Raw genomic sequence first — 14,613 nt, 5'->3', positions numbered from 1 at the left:
GGAAATCAGACCGTAAGTAATTTTCAAGAAAACACAAAGTAAATTCTGCTGACCAGAAAAATGTTTTATGTTAACCAACCAATTTTCCTCCAACCAAATACTAGAAAACATTTTCCAAAAAACGAATTACGTGAAACAAACACAGAATTTTGGGGAAAACCAATTCCGTAATTTATTTTCCTCCAAACAAACAGACTCTAAGTTTACACCCCAAGTTATCTGCCAAAAATTTAAATTTAATTAGATGTCATATTGCAGTGAATATAAGTTGCACAAATGACCAGGTTCACTTAAAAGAAAGGCCCTTTACTTAGTTTTTCTTTGAATCGAATTCAAAGTTGTTGAATTGTATAATCGTCAATTACTGACATTGGTAAACGGCTCAAAACAATTTGATTATAATTCAATTCGTGACGGTCATAAGTAGAAAGTTCATATTCTTCAGTCATTGATAAACAATTTGTTGGACAATACTCAATGCGGTTACCACAAAATATACAAATTTCGAAATCAATACTGTAATAACAAATCAAAATTCCTTTGTAAAAAATACATAGAAAAAACTAAAGCAAAACCATTTTACTTTATTATTTGGCAGGCTAAGTTTCATTATTTCCGAGAAGGGAAAAGAATAAAAGTTTCATTATAGCACAGAGCTTTTTTCTCATGGACTTTCTCCAAAAGTCAGTCTTGTTTAAGTGGTCTAAGAAGGAATTTCTTGTCTCAGAAATCCTTCTATCCAAAAGGTGTAATCTCAGATGCAAGAAGTGCAAGGCTGACATTTTGGAAGAAGAGCCAAATATTTCACATGTTATTACAGATGATACAGACCATAGATATCAAATTATTTACTGCACTATTGACGGTGACACTGCTTTGCATTTTAAAGTAAACAATTTGTGCTGCTTATCATAGTTGGATCAGTGTACCTTGACTTCAGCCCTCCATATGTTTGCATGTTCAGTAGGAGAGACATCGGGATTGCCATCTCTGGTTCCCAGCAGCCCAAGGCAACAGATTCCCCACTAAGGTCGAGAAGTTGCCCTTCTGCTAGATCTGCTTCCACAGTCCAACCTACCTCACATAATTCTTCAAAAGTGATAGTCGACATACCTGAGAAAATTTGTCCAGTTCATCATTCTGAACTACAGAATTTTTTTTCCTGAAAGGGACACATTATATGTGGATAACTAATAGAGCGAGAGGGGGGAAAATAAGATACCTAATTGGGAGATAGCCTTTTTGATTAATTTAAAACGACACATTTTTTATAATCTTTATTTATATTTCCTGGAACAACAATAAAAACTCTAGATTTATCTTATTCCCTTTATAACCGGTCATTTGCTAGACCAAGATTACAAATTCTGCAACTAGAAATGTTATGTATAAATCTAACAGCAAAAGGTGTTTGCTGACAGATTAATTAATCCTATCAAATCTACCAGCATAATAAAGGCAGATAATACATTAAGTCAATAGAATATAGCAACACAGGACAGTCACTTACCTTTCTATGCAGACGTAAGTGGGGATCTTGACAAAGAATTATGATTGCAACCACAAAGATTAAATCCGAAAACATGTCCATGGGGAGACGGTACCAGGAAACCTTCTTCAAAGTATAATCAATGGGTTGATCTGGAAATTGAGAGGAGAAGGAAGAAGCAAAGTTGATCAGAATTTTAAAAAGAAAAACACATTTAAATCCATTGATGTTCATCGTTTGCAACCATGCCCAAATTCTGCAACTTCCCAACATAATAAACATATATTTTTGCATTTTGCATGTGGAACAGTTTGAATTCCTAGTTAACGTAACAGACTCTGGAAATGAAAGAAGAATACAACAAAATGCACAAACATGATTTCACAGCTCGAGTTTATATCCCCCCAGAAGGTGGTAAGCATGTTCATTATACTAGTATCACAAAACACAACTTTGTAGGCTTTGGATTTACGTATGGCACATGTGCAAGAATGAGGCCGACACTAATACGGCGATAGCCAAAAGAACTGATGCAAATTGTCTATATAAAAAAGTAGCCATAACCAAGGAATACTCCAGCATCTATTAATGCATATGAGATACCTCTGTTGTTCTAAGAATTTAACCCTCTTTAAAATTTTAATTCAGTAACGCTTTCCAAATGACTGTGTCAAAAACAGTAATTTAGAGCGAAAGAAAACCAAAAGAAGCATAGAAATTGAACAAAAGCTGCCACCTTTCACAGCTTCAGAAAAAAAAAAAACCCATATATCCTTATCCTTAGGAAAGGCAAAAAGAGAAAAAAATGAAAACCGAGTTGAAGGAAAGCGGTACGTACGGTGATAAGAGCTTAAAGAACGAATCAGACAAGAGGGAGTTCGTGGAGAGAAAAGAGAGCAAGGCCAAGATATCCATGAAAGTAGAGTGGTGAAGCTCAGTGAAGTAAAGCATGGCGGAAGCTCCAAAAGTGCGTAAATTTGAGGAGATATCAGGGGCAGTTCCGTCATTCGGGAGAGCATTGAGGTTAACTGTTTGGATCTGGTGACGAGGGCAGAAGGGCACTGTAGTTGATAATGAAAATGTTTTTCCCTTCTCACTTTAGCACAAGTCACTCAACTTAAAAAATTAATAAGTCTGATTTTTTTTAAATTTTCCATATAATATCAAAGGAAATACTCAATTTTACTCTTTAAAAAAAATGATCAGTGTACTGTCTTCATCTTAAGTATTAAACATAGAAGAATTAAATGTAATTTTCAGGAATTCGGGTTAATATTCCATCAAATATATGTCCTTTAGCTCAGTTGAATAATCACACTAACTAAATATGTCTTTCATAAAGTAAAATAGTAGGCTTCAACAACAACAAAAATTGAATATTTACAATGCCAAATATTGCCAATGATAATTGCAATTAAATAAAAAAAATCCACTTGGTTTTATGTTATAAAAATTATTTAAATGGTTTATACTCTTAGACAAACTTTTAAATTTTAACTAAATCTTTTTTATTTTGGATAAACTACAAATTTAATCATCAATTTATTTTCGTTGTTCTATTTTGGGCAGTCAACTATTTTTTCTTAAATCCTACTTAACATTACGTTCTGATCCCGTCGTTAAAAAAATAAACATAATTGTTAATGTGATAATTTTATTCAATGATGATTTAATATTACTTTATGGGGCTCATCAGCATCGCCATTAATTTTTTAACATTAGATTATCGAATCATAACCAAAACTTAATATTGTATATGACTTAAGAAAAATAGTTGGGTGACTAAAATGGAATCACAAGAACATATGGGTGACTAAATATTTGGTTTACGCTTTTTTTATGTAGTTTTAAAGATGGAAGGAGTCACAAAGGAGAATGACGGGCCCACGAAAATCGTATTAAGAATGAAGACCTCAAACAAAATAAAAAGGCCCAAACAAAGAATTTAAAAGCAAAAAAAGAAAAAAAAAATTCATACGGGAAAAAAAGAAGATACAGTGTGTGTTTTGCTTCTCTGTATAATTAGGGTTTAAAACGGGTTTGATAATCTTCTCTTCGTTTCCAATCCTTCTGTCTTGGGCATTTTTCTATTGAAAGGAAGAAGCTGGTGATGACAATGGAGGAAGGCAATGTTGCAGCTGGAAAAAGGAAAAGAAATATTGGTAAAAAGAAAGGTAACAAAACCAAGAATAAGAAGCTTAAGATGTTGGAGGGTAAAGGAAAAAAGTTAAGAGTAAGTAAAAAAATGAGAAATCTGTTCGAAAAACGAGCCCGTGACTACAATTCCGATGACGACGAAGAGGAGGAAGAGCGGAAGGAAAAGGAAAACACGGAGGCGGCGGCAACTCGGAGGGGCGGCGGCGGAGATAATTCTTCTGAAGGAAGTGATGATTCAGGAGGAGGAGGAGGAGGAGGAGGAGGAGAAGAAGAAGAAGGTGGTGAAATTCAACCTGGGGTTATGAAATTTACAGAAGGTGTTAGAGCATTCAGGGTTGCATTTAAGAACATTATAAAGAGGAATATAGCTAATGATTCATTGGTAAAGCTAGTTTCTAAACTTGGGTCTATTTCATTTTAGAAGGAAAATTGTGTTTCTTGTTCAATGATTTCCCGCATTGTTATAGGGTCCTGTGTTATCTGGGCACAAGCAACTTATCGCAAAGAAGTTAGCTGAAGAGGAAGCTGAAAGGAAAGTTAAGGGAGAAGCCAAGAAAGAAAAACATTTGGTATTTGCCTTAAAATTTGCAAAATATATTGCTATGATTTTGCTTTTGCAATGCTTTTATTTTATGCTATGTGCCATTAATGTTACAGGTTGCGGAGAAGGGACATGTAAAGCCTGCAAATTACTTGGATTCACATGAAAAGTTTCTCATTGGTATCGCCACGAAAGGAGGTAATGTATTTTTAGACCATATATGGTTTAATGTTATATATAAACTTAATTCATTGCTTATTTTTCTCTTGCTAATTATGTTGCGTTGTTTATGTGTTGCTGGATATTTCAGTGGTGAAGTTATTCAATGCTGTAAGTTGTTTTCTCTTTGTCGAAGTCTCTTATTTCATCTGTTATATTGTTGGTTATTACTATCATGTCTCTATGTAATCTTTTTTTTTTTTCCATATATCATGTAGGTGAACAAAGCACAAAAGGCTCAGAAAGGATTGGACCCTTCAAGGTCTAAAGATGCAAAAAGTATGCATTATTTAGTATCCTCCTGATTACCAAGTAAATCTTACTTCGAATGTGATGCCCTATTTTCGGCATTTGATATTTTGGATAACTTGAAATGCTTGTTCTTGGCTTATTTCGAGGCTTTCACTTCTTTCACAACTATGTCTAATATCTTTATGACCAGATTGGTCAAAAGGAAATGGTATTATTATCAATATCACCAATTATCACCAATTAAAATCTCATACATTTTTTGCTCAGTAATTCACAATAGCCTTTTTTTTATACATGCATGTGCATGCACAAAGGCCTTTTGTATATGTTGTCACTTCCATCTTTGAGATGGAAGTACTTTATTCTTTCAAAAGCTGTAGAAATTGCATTCAAAAGCTTTTGATGGTTAAAGTATAATCAACAGTTCTAGAAGTTCATGGAAATAAACTGGGTCTTTCTCCTCTATGTGCACCAAGTTCTGATCAATTGGTTCTTAGGATTCGGTGATTTAAAGAACTATATTTTGTGTTTTACATTCTATCATGTCGTACAAATAAAAAGACTAAATGGATTTATCATGAGATATATATGCCTTTAAAACCCTAGGTTTAGAGGCTGAATATGATGTAGATTCTTCACATGTGAATGTTAATTTTCATGGTAATTAACACATTCCACTTTTAAAAGATTGTTGGAAAACTTTGTTTACATCAGTGTAACCCTTAAAGACGTTCTACTTTCCTAGTTCCAGTTTTCTGACATTGTTGTTTATGAATCCTGCTAGTGATAAGGAAGCGGAGTAAAGAAGCCTTCTTTTCAGAGCTAGGAAAGACATCATTTCCTGTACAAAATTCTTCCAGCAAGGTTGGTTATTTTCTGAACTATTTTTTCTGGTTCCTTGCATTGTGCCATATCACACAACAATATCCTCCTTTCTTTTTCCTTCGCGTGTTATGGTGTTGTTATGGTTGATGTACTAAACTTTAGCATATATGTCTATGCTCTTGTGCATGTTAACCTACAAAAAAGTTACGTTATTTTCTCATAATTATCTGGGAACCTCACATTGAATCAATGCTGCCGATGCATGTGCCTGGATGATCCTGCACCCTAGCACTAGACAACAAAAGAGCCTTTGGTCCTTTTGGGCAAGGCCCATTTGATCAGGTGCACACTTGGGCTGTGTACAGGTGCTATTTTGTAAGGCGATAGGCCTAAAAAATGCCTGCCTGATTGAAGTTCTCTTAAATTTATTTTATTTTTCACTTTTTTTATGTTTACCTTTATTAGCAAGAAAGGAATGGTATTCAATTCTCTACTTAATATTTGAATATTCAACACAGAGGGCCATAAGCAAATCATAAAAAAGATTGCATGTTGTATTGTGCTTTACTTCAGTTAAGCTAACATGTTTTTTGTGTGGTTTGCTTGAGCCATTATAAGGGTTCAAACGCCTGAAGTGCACCTCGTGCCCTTGACAACACTGCACTGAATGCCATTTTCTAGTTGTTTATTCGGATTCTTTGTAAGTTTTACTGAAATTGCTTATGAAGTTATATGACATGCAGGATAATACATCATGTGATCCTAGTAATGATGAAGGACCTGCTTGGGCCCCATTGCGTGATAATTACATGCTAACAAATCCTAAGTTGAAGGACTGGGATAAAATGGCGGTGAGAATGTTAATGCTTTTGGCATTACCGGTCATGTCCTTTTAACTGGAGGTAGAGACCACTTGCATTTACCTCTTTGTTTTGGGTAACAAGTTTGTTCTGCTAACTTTTTCACAGGACTCGGCGATAGTTGATGATGTTGGAAGGATGTCTGAAGATAGTGGTTCAGATGATGATTGAAGTCCTTTGCTCTTCCCTGTCATGGTATAACTGCAAAACCTGATTTTACTTTTTTTACATTTGGTTCAGTTGATGTTGGAAGCATGTCTGAAGATAGCGGTTCAGATTACGGAATGATTATTCTACTTACTATCTTTATTCCCATTCCAAAAGGAAAATGTTGGCACGTATGAATTTGTCGGTTCTTTTGACGATGTGGAAGATGTTGTAATCGAACCAGAATTCCAATATTTATTTTGTTTCAGTCAAAAATATAAACGTGAAACTTTGATACATGTCCACGTCCATGTCCATGTCCATATATAATCACCGCTCTTGAGGGGAATATCTCTCGCATAATATCAACGTGTTGACTATTTTCCGAGGAAAGCTCCATTGCAAAAGATTTGGTGATCAAGTCGGATTCTGAATTCGCTCTCTCTTGCTCTATAAGTAAATATCTAAAATTTATATTTTATCTTCCATTTTAAAATCTTAATTTTATTATTAACGATAACTATAAAAAATTAAAAAAAAAAACTTTTTAATCTCATAAATTTGAAGTTTTCTTTAATCAGTTTTGCTCGTGGCATATTAAAACCGACCCTAACGGGAAAAAATCACGGAAGGAAATAAAAATAAAGAACAGGATGGCTGCAAATTCAAAGTTCCAATTCCGACGCCCGCACAAAGTCACGGAAACACAGGAAAAGCAAAGTGATGACTATGATGATGATATCGAGTCGTTCTTTAGGCCGTTAGAGACGCCATCTCCTGGTGGAAGTAGCACAGCTGGATCTGCTACCTCTAATGATGGTCAGTTTGGGCGGCATTGTGTTTCTACAAAATCAAAGAAATTTTTTGAAAGATTATGAGAGAATATGCAACTGCCTAATATGACAAAGTGCAACATTTCTAGATAAATTATGTTATTATTGGTGTTACATTTTCAATTATTTCCTCATTTTAGATCAATTATGATGATGTTTTTAAAACTTTGCCTTTTGCTTTATGTCAGTTCCCTGAACAAGTAAAAAAGCATCAATCAAATGAAGCCTTATGTCTTGTTTTTGAATTGTTTCAATTTCAGGAAGACGTTGAGATTTCTGAAGTCTGGTTTGGAACAATTGTGTTGAACTCTGAGCCGATTGCTGTAACTAATGGTACTCCCAGAGTAGTGAAGCTTTGCAGTTAGATTTGGTCGAACATTTTGAAAATGGAAATCAGCTGCCAACTAAAGATGGGCTGAAAGAAAATTCTCCTCGGGATAAACTACGTAGTTATAAGGTTGATCATGAATCTAATCAGCTGCATAACTCTCCCTTAGCGGGCTCCATACACTCATTATCTGCTAAAAGAAAGCAAATTCTTCTGGATACTACTGATGCACCCAGACGTTCGCTATTTGTTACTCCTTCCCCAAAACAATCTTGTTCTGTTTTGAGCAAGGGAAGTATAGAAGAAGGTGGTAGTGTGGCATCCATTCCTAAGAGTGTAGAATAAAGGTATTTGGTGGGGAGAGTAAATTTGATTCTCTCCTTTTGACTTGTATATTTACTTGTATATTATTGAGAAAAATAATACCTATAGGTTATAAAAAGAGCTTAATCTAGAAAAATTACACAAAATCAACTATCAAATTCCTAAAAATAGCAACTAGATATATGGAAATTTAATCTCATATTTTCTGCAATCTAAATTACAAGAATTACTCTATTTACAGTCTATTAAAATGTAAATATTCTATAGCTTATTTTGTTCACACTAACACTCCCCCTCTAGCTGGGGAGTAGATGTTGTAAAAACCCATCTTGAATGTGAGTTCATCAAAGGTAACTCTTGGAAGTGTCTTGATAAGGATATATGTCGGCTGGTCTTTAGTAGGAACATAATTCAATTTCACTGACCTAACATTTACCTTTTCAAAAATGAAATGGCTGTCAATCTCTACATGTTTTGTTATGTCACGGTGGATTGAATTTTTAGCTATACTTATGATAGACTTACTGTCACTTTGAAGTTCAAGTGCTTGTTGTCACAAAGGTCTAGTTCAGTCAAGAGTCTCTGTAACCAAATTCCTTCACAAATTTCAAGTGCCATGGCCTTAAACTCTGTTCCAACAATGCTTTTGAAAATTATAGCCTGTTTTTTACTTCTTCAAGTCACCAAATTTCCCTAAACAAATGAACAATATTCAATAGTGGATCTTCTGTCGATTAATTCCCCTGCCTAACTTGAATATGAAGAAAAGAAAACTTTCACTGTTCTGTCTTTATTTTTTCTAAAATTTAATCCATGTCCAGATGTCATTTTCAAATATCTTAGGGTTATGTTCACAGCTTCCAAATATCATTCATGTATTGACTTACTATACTGACAGAAAAAGCTATACTGACTTACTCTACCTTAGGCAAGTGCTGAGGTTTTCTAGCATCTTTGAGAAAACAAAAGGGACGTCAACAATATGTTGGAGTCCTCTCTCTGTTGCTTGTGTGAGCACGATGTTTCTTTGTAAATTGCATTGTGGAAGTGACGACTTTCCAGTAATCCTGAATCCGATGATGAGTTCGTAGTAAAATGAACTCTACAAATTTTTAAAGGTTGCCTCTATTAAATGCAGATTAACCTCTTTTTATTTGTTTATTTGTTCTTCCAAGTAGTATTACTGATGGTTGAGGACTAACAAAGTTCCGTATCCAAGAGGCAAGAGCTGAGCCTAATGAAGGAATCAACTTGTTAACGCTAATGAGATAAATAATCTTGTTCAATCTCTCCCTCTTGTGGACCGATCGACGTGCTGCATTTTGGACAGTGTAATTTTCACAGATGAGATGAGAGCCCTGCCCTGCTAATGAGGTTAGCTTGTCTTTCCTTTGAATAAGAACAGTTCCCAAAATGAGACACTTAAATTTAGCTGTTGAAGCATTTACATCATTCTTGTTTGAAATTGTAAATTTTAGGACCACCTGATTGATAACATGTGCTGTTTTTTTGGACCATTTAAGTCATTGTAGGATATTGAATGTGCGTGTGTGTTTTTTTTCCAGAGATATTGAAAATGCCTGAAATTTTGAATTTAGCTTCGGATGTTCATACATGGTGGGAAACCGTCTAGTATAGACAAATTATGTTACTGGTCATTGAGGTGTATTATTTTTACTAATTGCCACGTGTAGAAATTACACTGATTTAGCAGACCTGGTTTGGAGATTCAAAATGTTCGATAAACGGGATTCCTCCTGTACTTAAAGAGGTTCTTTTTCAAATATAGTGGGGAGGGAAAATCTACCCTACAAATGGACTTTTCTCTTCTTTAGGTTTGAAGAGGATAAGCTGTTTCTTTCACACTGTTATTTCAGGAGTCAATTCCCTTGTGAGAAAACATCATGTTGACATATCTCATATTCTGATTTGTTTAAATCAAGTGATGTGAGTAATTAAAAATTAGACTAAACTATATATTTAGTCATCTAATTAATAGTGTAGTTTTGTATGGTTCATTAAACAATTTTTTCTTTTAATATCATATCTAACGTTAAATTTTATTTACTTGTTGTTAAAAAATTAACGATGATGTTGACGTGTCATCACAAGTTTGTGTCATGTTATCATTTAAAAAATAGAAAAGTATCACACAAATAATTTTGTTAATTTTTTTAACGATGGGTATGATTTTAGTCGGATGATCAAAACAGAACTACTCGAATAGTTGAGTGATTAAATATCTAGTTTATCCTAAAAATTATCAAGTTATTGTTAATTTATCATTAAATTATGTAGAAAAAAGAATAACTATTAGGGTTGTTAAAATATGTTGGGACATTACCCCCAAAAGTCTTATCCATTCAGATTCTTGTTCAGTAGCTTGAATCAAAAGCGGGGGATAAGTTGAGATTCTTCAGTAAAAAGGTTTAATTTTTCAGCTTTCAGGTTGGTTGGTTGGTTAGGTATAGAATCTACTGCCTGTTATGAAGTATAGGTTCAGTCAACATTTCCCTCTTTTACCGTAAAAGTAATTCTGTTGTACGACTTTTTTTAACATAAAACTAAAGAAATATATTATCGAAAATACTACTATTTTTTAATATTTTTAATAGATGTGTTGAGTTAATCGATCGACAAAATAGTTAAGAGAGGGTGAATTGGTAATTAAAAATTTGGTGGAAGCTTTTACAAAAAATTGAAAATATTTGCACAGCGATTTAGAGTGGTTCGACTCTCTTAACCAAAGTCTACGTCCACTACCTTAGCTATCCACACTAAGGATTTTTCAACAAATTCACTAATTTGTTCTTTTTTTTAGGACAAAGAGTAACCTTACAACTCCCTCAAGAATTATATCCCAAATTCTTGAGCACACTCTCTCCCAAAGAGAAATACACAAATTTTGCAAACTTACAAGAAAAATCTCACAAGGTAAATTGTTTGCACAATTCTATAACAAAGAAAGAACACTCAATAATGAATATAATTGAGTACAAATAGTGTTCTTGAAAACAAAATGAATATTGAATGAAAAATAGGTTTGAATATCTCAACCTTGATGTTTTAAAGCTTTATCTTTGATTCTCTCTCAATTGTTGTTTCTTATTTTTTATCAATGGCTCCTAAGCTTGTTTAAATACACCTTGGGTCACTTCTGAACGTTGGGGATCATTAGTGGAGTCAATAGAGCCGTTATTGTGTGAAAATAATTAATAAAACAGTTGGAAGCGTATAGTGCATCAATGTATAGGCAATATGCATCGGTACACTATGTGTAAAATTCAAATATTTCGACCGTTGGAAGACTTAGTGCATCGGTACACTAGGGGTGCATCGATGCATAAAAACATTCGATGTTTCAAATAAGCCTGGAGTGCATCGATGTATAAAATGCATTCAATGCTCAAATTATTTAGGGGTGCATCGATGCATTCCTTGTGCATTAGTACACAAAATACATTCGAAATTCAATTTATTCAAGGGTGCATCGATGCATTATATAGTGCATCGGTACACTACTCTGAAAAACTGATACTTGGCTCGTTTTTTGTTCGAAATACTTTGTGAAAATTGTTTCAAAAATATTTTAAGATTAAAACACAATTTTATACTTTAGTAAGGATTGAAATTGATCTTTTAAAGACTTGAAGTAATATCTTGAAATTTGTGTAAATTGATTCGAATATACTTGGAAAATGATTTGTAAAATCTTAAAATTTATTTGTACTTAATTTGCTATATCGAAACATCAAAAATGTTTTCAACAATCTCCCCCTTTTTGATATAACAAAACATTTGAGTAATTTTAAGATTTTTCAAGAAAATCATTTTTGAGATCAATTTTGAAAAATTACTCCCCCTTACTATAACACATTTTCTTCCCCTTTATGTTAAATCAAAAATACTCCTAAAACGTTTTGAAACAAGGGTTTTGAAAACTCAAGCAATTGATATTTAGAAATTTATAACCTTAAACTGCTAAGATCACAATCAAGAGAAACGTTAGCCATAAGTTTCATAATCAATATTCATAAACAATGTGTAATGATAAAATTGGTCATATTGCAACTAATATGTAAATGATGCAAAAACGAAATAAACATTTAGCTTATAAATTCAAGCAAACCAAATATATATATTAAGTTCAAACATCCATAACATCCAAACATTCAATCCAAAAACATCAAAAGTTTGAACAATTCAAGGCAAGAAAATCAAAAATATTAATCCAAAGTTTAATTCAGACAAACTAAAGCAAGATAGGTCTAGTCGTCAATAGGAGGATCAGGAGGAGGAGAATAATGTGCTCGTACTTCAAGTGTGAGTGTATCTATACGTTCATGAATCTCCCGTTGAAACTCAGTCAGTTGAGACTCCATGGAAGCAAACCGTAGATCAAATGACTCCATAAATGATCAAAAATATGGAGGCATTTGTTCCTCTTGCAGTGTGGGTGTCGGCACATCTTCTGGTACGTGATCGTCTATATGTTGAAAAAGTTCTTGAAGTTCGAGATCATCGTCTACTACTGGTGCCGGAGGAGGTGGAGCTCGTGAAGAGCTAGCTCTCGGAGTTTGCTCAGTGGGTCTATATTCCCATTGACTCGTTTCCTTATCCTTTTTCCATCCCGATTTCTTTAAGGAAGTGAGATTAATTTGGTTTTGGAGAGGGATGAGAATGTCAACCGAGACCTTAAGCCCTAGTTTGATAAAAAGATTAGAAAGAAGTCAATCGTAAACTAAAGTTTATGTATTTTTGGAAGGGAGAACGTTTACGTTATCAACAAGCTCACCAAAAATAATCTGTGGCAAATTAATTTTCTTAATATGTTGGATACAATGTATCCACCATAAATCGATTACTTTAAGAGTGGATTACCTACCTCCAGATGGTCTAAACCACCAAGAGATCATTAAATGACGAAATCGGTCATGATGTGTTTGTAAGGTACTAACATTATCCTTAGACTTATATGGTGTGGCCACAACGTCTATTTCATTATCTATGCCGGCATCGTCTAAACCAAAAGCATTAGCAATAGTTTCCTAATTGATGAAAATGACTTACCCTAAGAGATAGGATCGTATGCCTATGGTTTCGGTTTTACTTACATTTTGGACACAAACCGCATTGGAGTAGAAAATGCGCACTAATTGTTGATAGACAATGGGCTTAATTTGGAACAATTTATCAAACTTCCAAGAACGAATGACAGGAAGATATTTGAAGTTAATATCCTCCATTGCTTGAATTGAAGGAATATGTTCCTCTCGGATTTTGCAAGATTGCAAATAACTAACAAACCTATCATATAATTCATCTCGACGATGATTGGGTTGGTTGAAGCAATAATTAAGAATGGTTAATTCGGGTTCGTTTGGGTTTGAATTTTGTGGTGGAGGAGGGATATGAGGTCGGTTTTGACTTGAGCATCTAGACGATGGCCTAGGTCGTTTAGGATTATACTTTGTTCAAGAATCGGAATATGATAGGTAACCTGCAAATTTAAAACACATTTATGCAATAAAATCAATCCCAAAACTCAATTAAGTCTGCAATAATCAAGGTTCTCTAAACCGAATCCTAATGGGCAAAGTTTGGAAAACTATTTTGAAAATAATGTTTGAAGATCATAATATGTATAGTTTTTATAAAAGCAATATATGTGAATCAGAAACATCAATTAAAACAATAATTTTCGAATTTCAAAAATAATTTTGAAAAAATTAGTGTTTTTGACGAAATTGGTTGTAAAATCTAGTTTCTAAACACTAAACAATCAATGCCCGATAATTTGTTCAACCTAGAACTAATCAAAACTAATCCTAAGTTCAAAAATTAAAAAATAGGGGTTTTAGAAAATATTACCTTGAAATTTGGATTTGAGTGAGAATGTGATGATGTTTTTCACGATTTAATGATAGTAGCAGGAATGAGAGATGAGAAGCAAGTAATTTTTGACTAGAAATGAAGTTTGTGAGCAAAATTTGAGAGTAGGGTGAGAGAGGGACGAATGGCATCAAAGAGGGCTTTGAAAGGTTTTGAGAGAATGAAGAAGAAATAGGGATTTAATACCCAAAACCCAACGAGTGTATTGATGCACAACAGAGTGCATTGATGCACATTCAAGGAGTGCATTGGTACATCTTCAAGGTGTATCGATGCGTTATGCACTAAAATGTCAAAAATCCGTTTTAAGCATTCAAAATGCTAAATTATTTAGCTCTAGTGGTATTGGCAACTCATAGATTAAAAATTAACTATGTTCAATCAATCAAATCTTTAAACTTCATTTGAACATGTATTTAATTTTCACTAAGAATCATAAATTCCTCCTAACTAATAGCAGAGAATGCAATAAAAAATATTATTTCTATAAGTATTTTTCATTTCTAATTAAAAGTGCTAAATTATTTTAAACACTAAGTGAAGATAGGTCTGTTAAACCCAATCTCTCATAAGTGTCCAAAATCATTCTTTATCTGCTAATTGATGCAAAATATCAACATATTCTAGAACTATATCTTCTTGAGCGACATGATCTCTAATGAAATAATGTCTAATTTCAATATGCTTAGTTCTAGAGTGTTGTATGGGATTTTTAGTGAGACAAATAACACTAGTATTGTCACACT

General features: G+C 33.6%; 1 protein-coding gene across 2 annotated transcripts; it reads left to right on the top strand.

Moving 5' to 3' along the window:
- The first annotated feature begins 3,471 nt into the window (after positions 1-3,471).
- On the top strand, positions 3,472-6,787 carry LOC120133092 (RRP15-like protein). 2 transcript variants are annotated; one of them, XM_039149742.1, is made up of 9 exons: positions 3,473-3,873; positions 3,910-4,028; positions 4,114-4,215; positions 4,304-4,385; positions 4,498-4,517; positions 4,625-4,685; positions 5,443-5,522; positions 6,227-6,334; positions 6,452-6,787. In XM_039149742.1, exons 1-9 carry the CDS (start codon positions 3,600-3,602, stop codon positions 6,512-6,514), a joined length of 909 nt encoding a protein of 302 aa, XP_039005673.1. In that variant the 5' UTR covers positions 3,473-3,599; the 3' UTR covers positions 6,515-6,787. The 2 variants fall into 2 exon arrangements, with proteins under 2 accessions (XP_039005672.1, XP_039005673.1); XM_039149741.1 differs by having other exon boundaries at positions 3,472-4,028.
- The last annotated feature ends 7,826 nt before the right edge of the window (positions 6,788-14,613 follow it).

Source organism: Hibiscus syriacus, unplaced genomic scaffold (genome assembly GCF_006381635.1).
Source record: "Hibiscus syriacus cultivar Baekdansim isolate YM2019G1 unplaced genomic scaffold, ASM638163v2 tig00110577_pilon, whole genome shotgun sequence".
NCBI lineage: Eukaryota > Viridiplantae > Streptophyta > Magnoliopsida > Malvales > Malvaceae > Hibiscus > Hibiscus syriacus.
The sequence above is the reverse complement of the archived record's forward strand: the minus strand, read 5'-3'. Positions and strand labels throughout refer to the sequence as shown.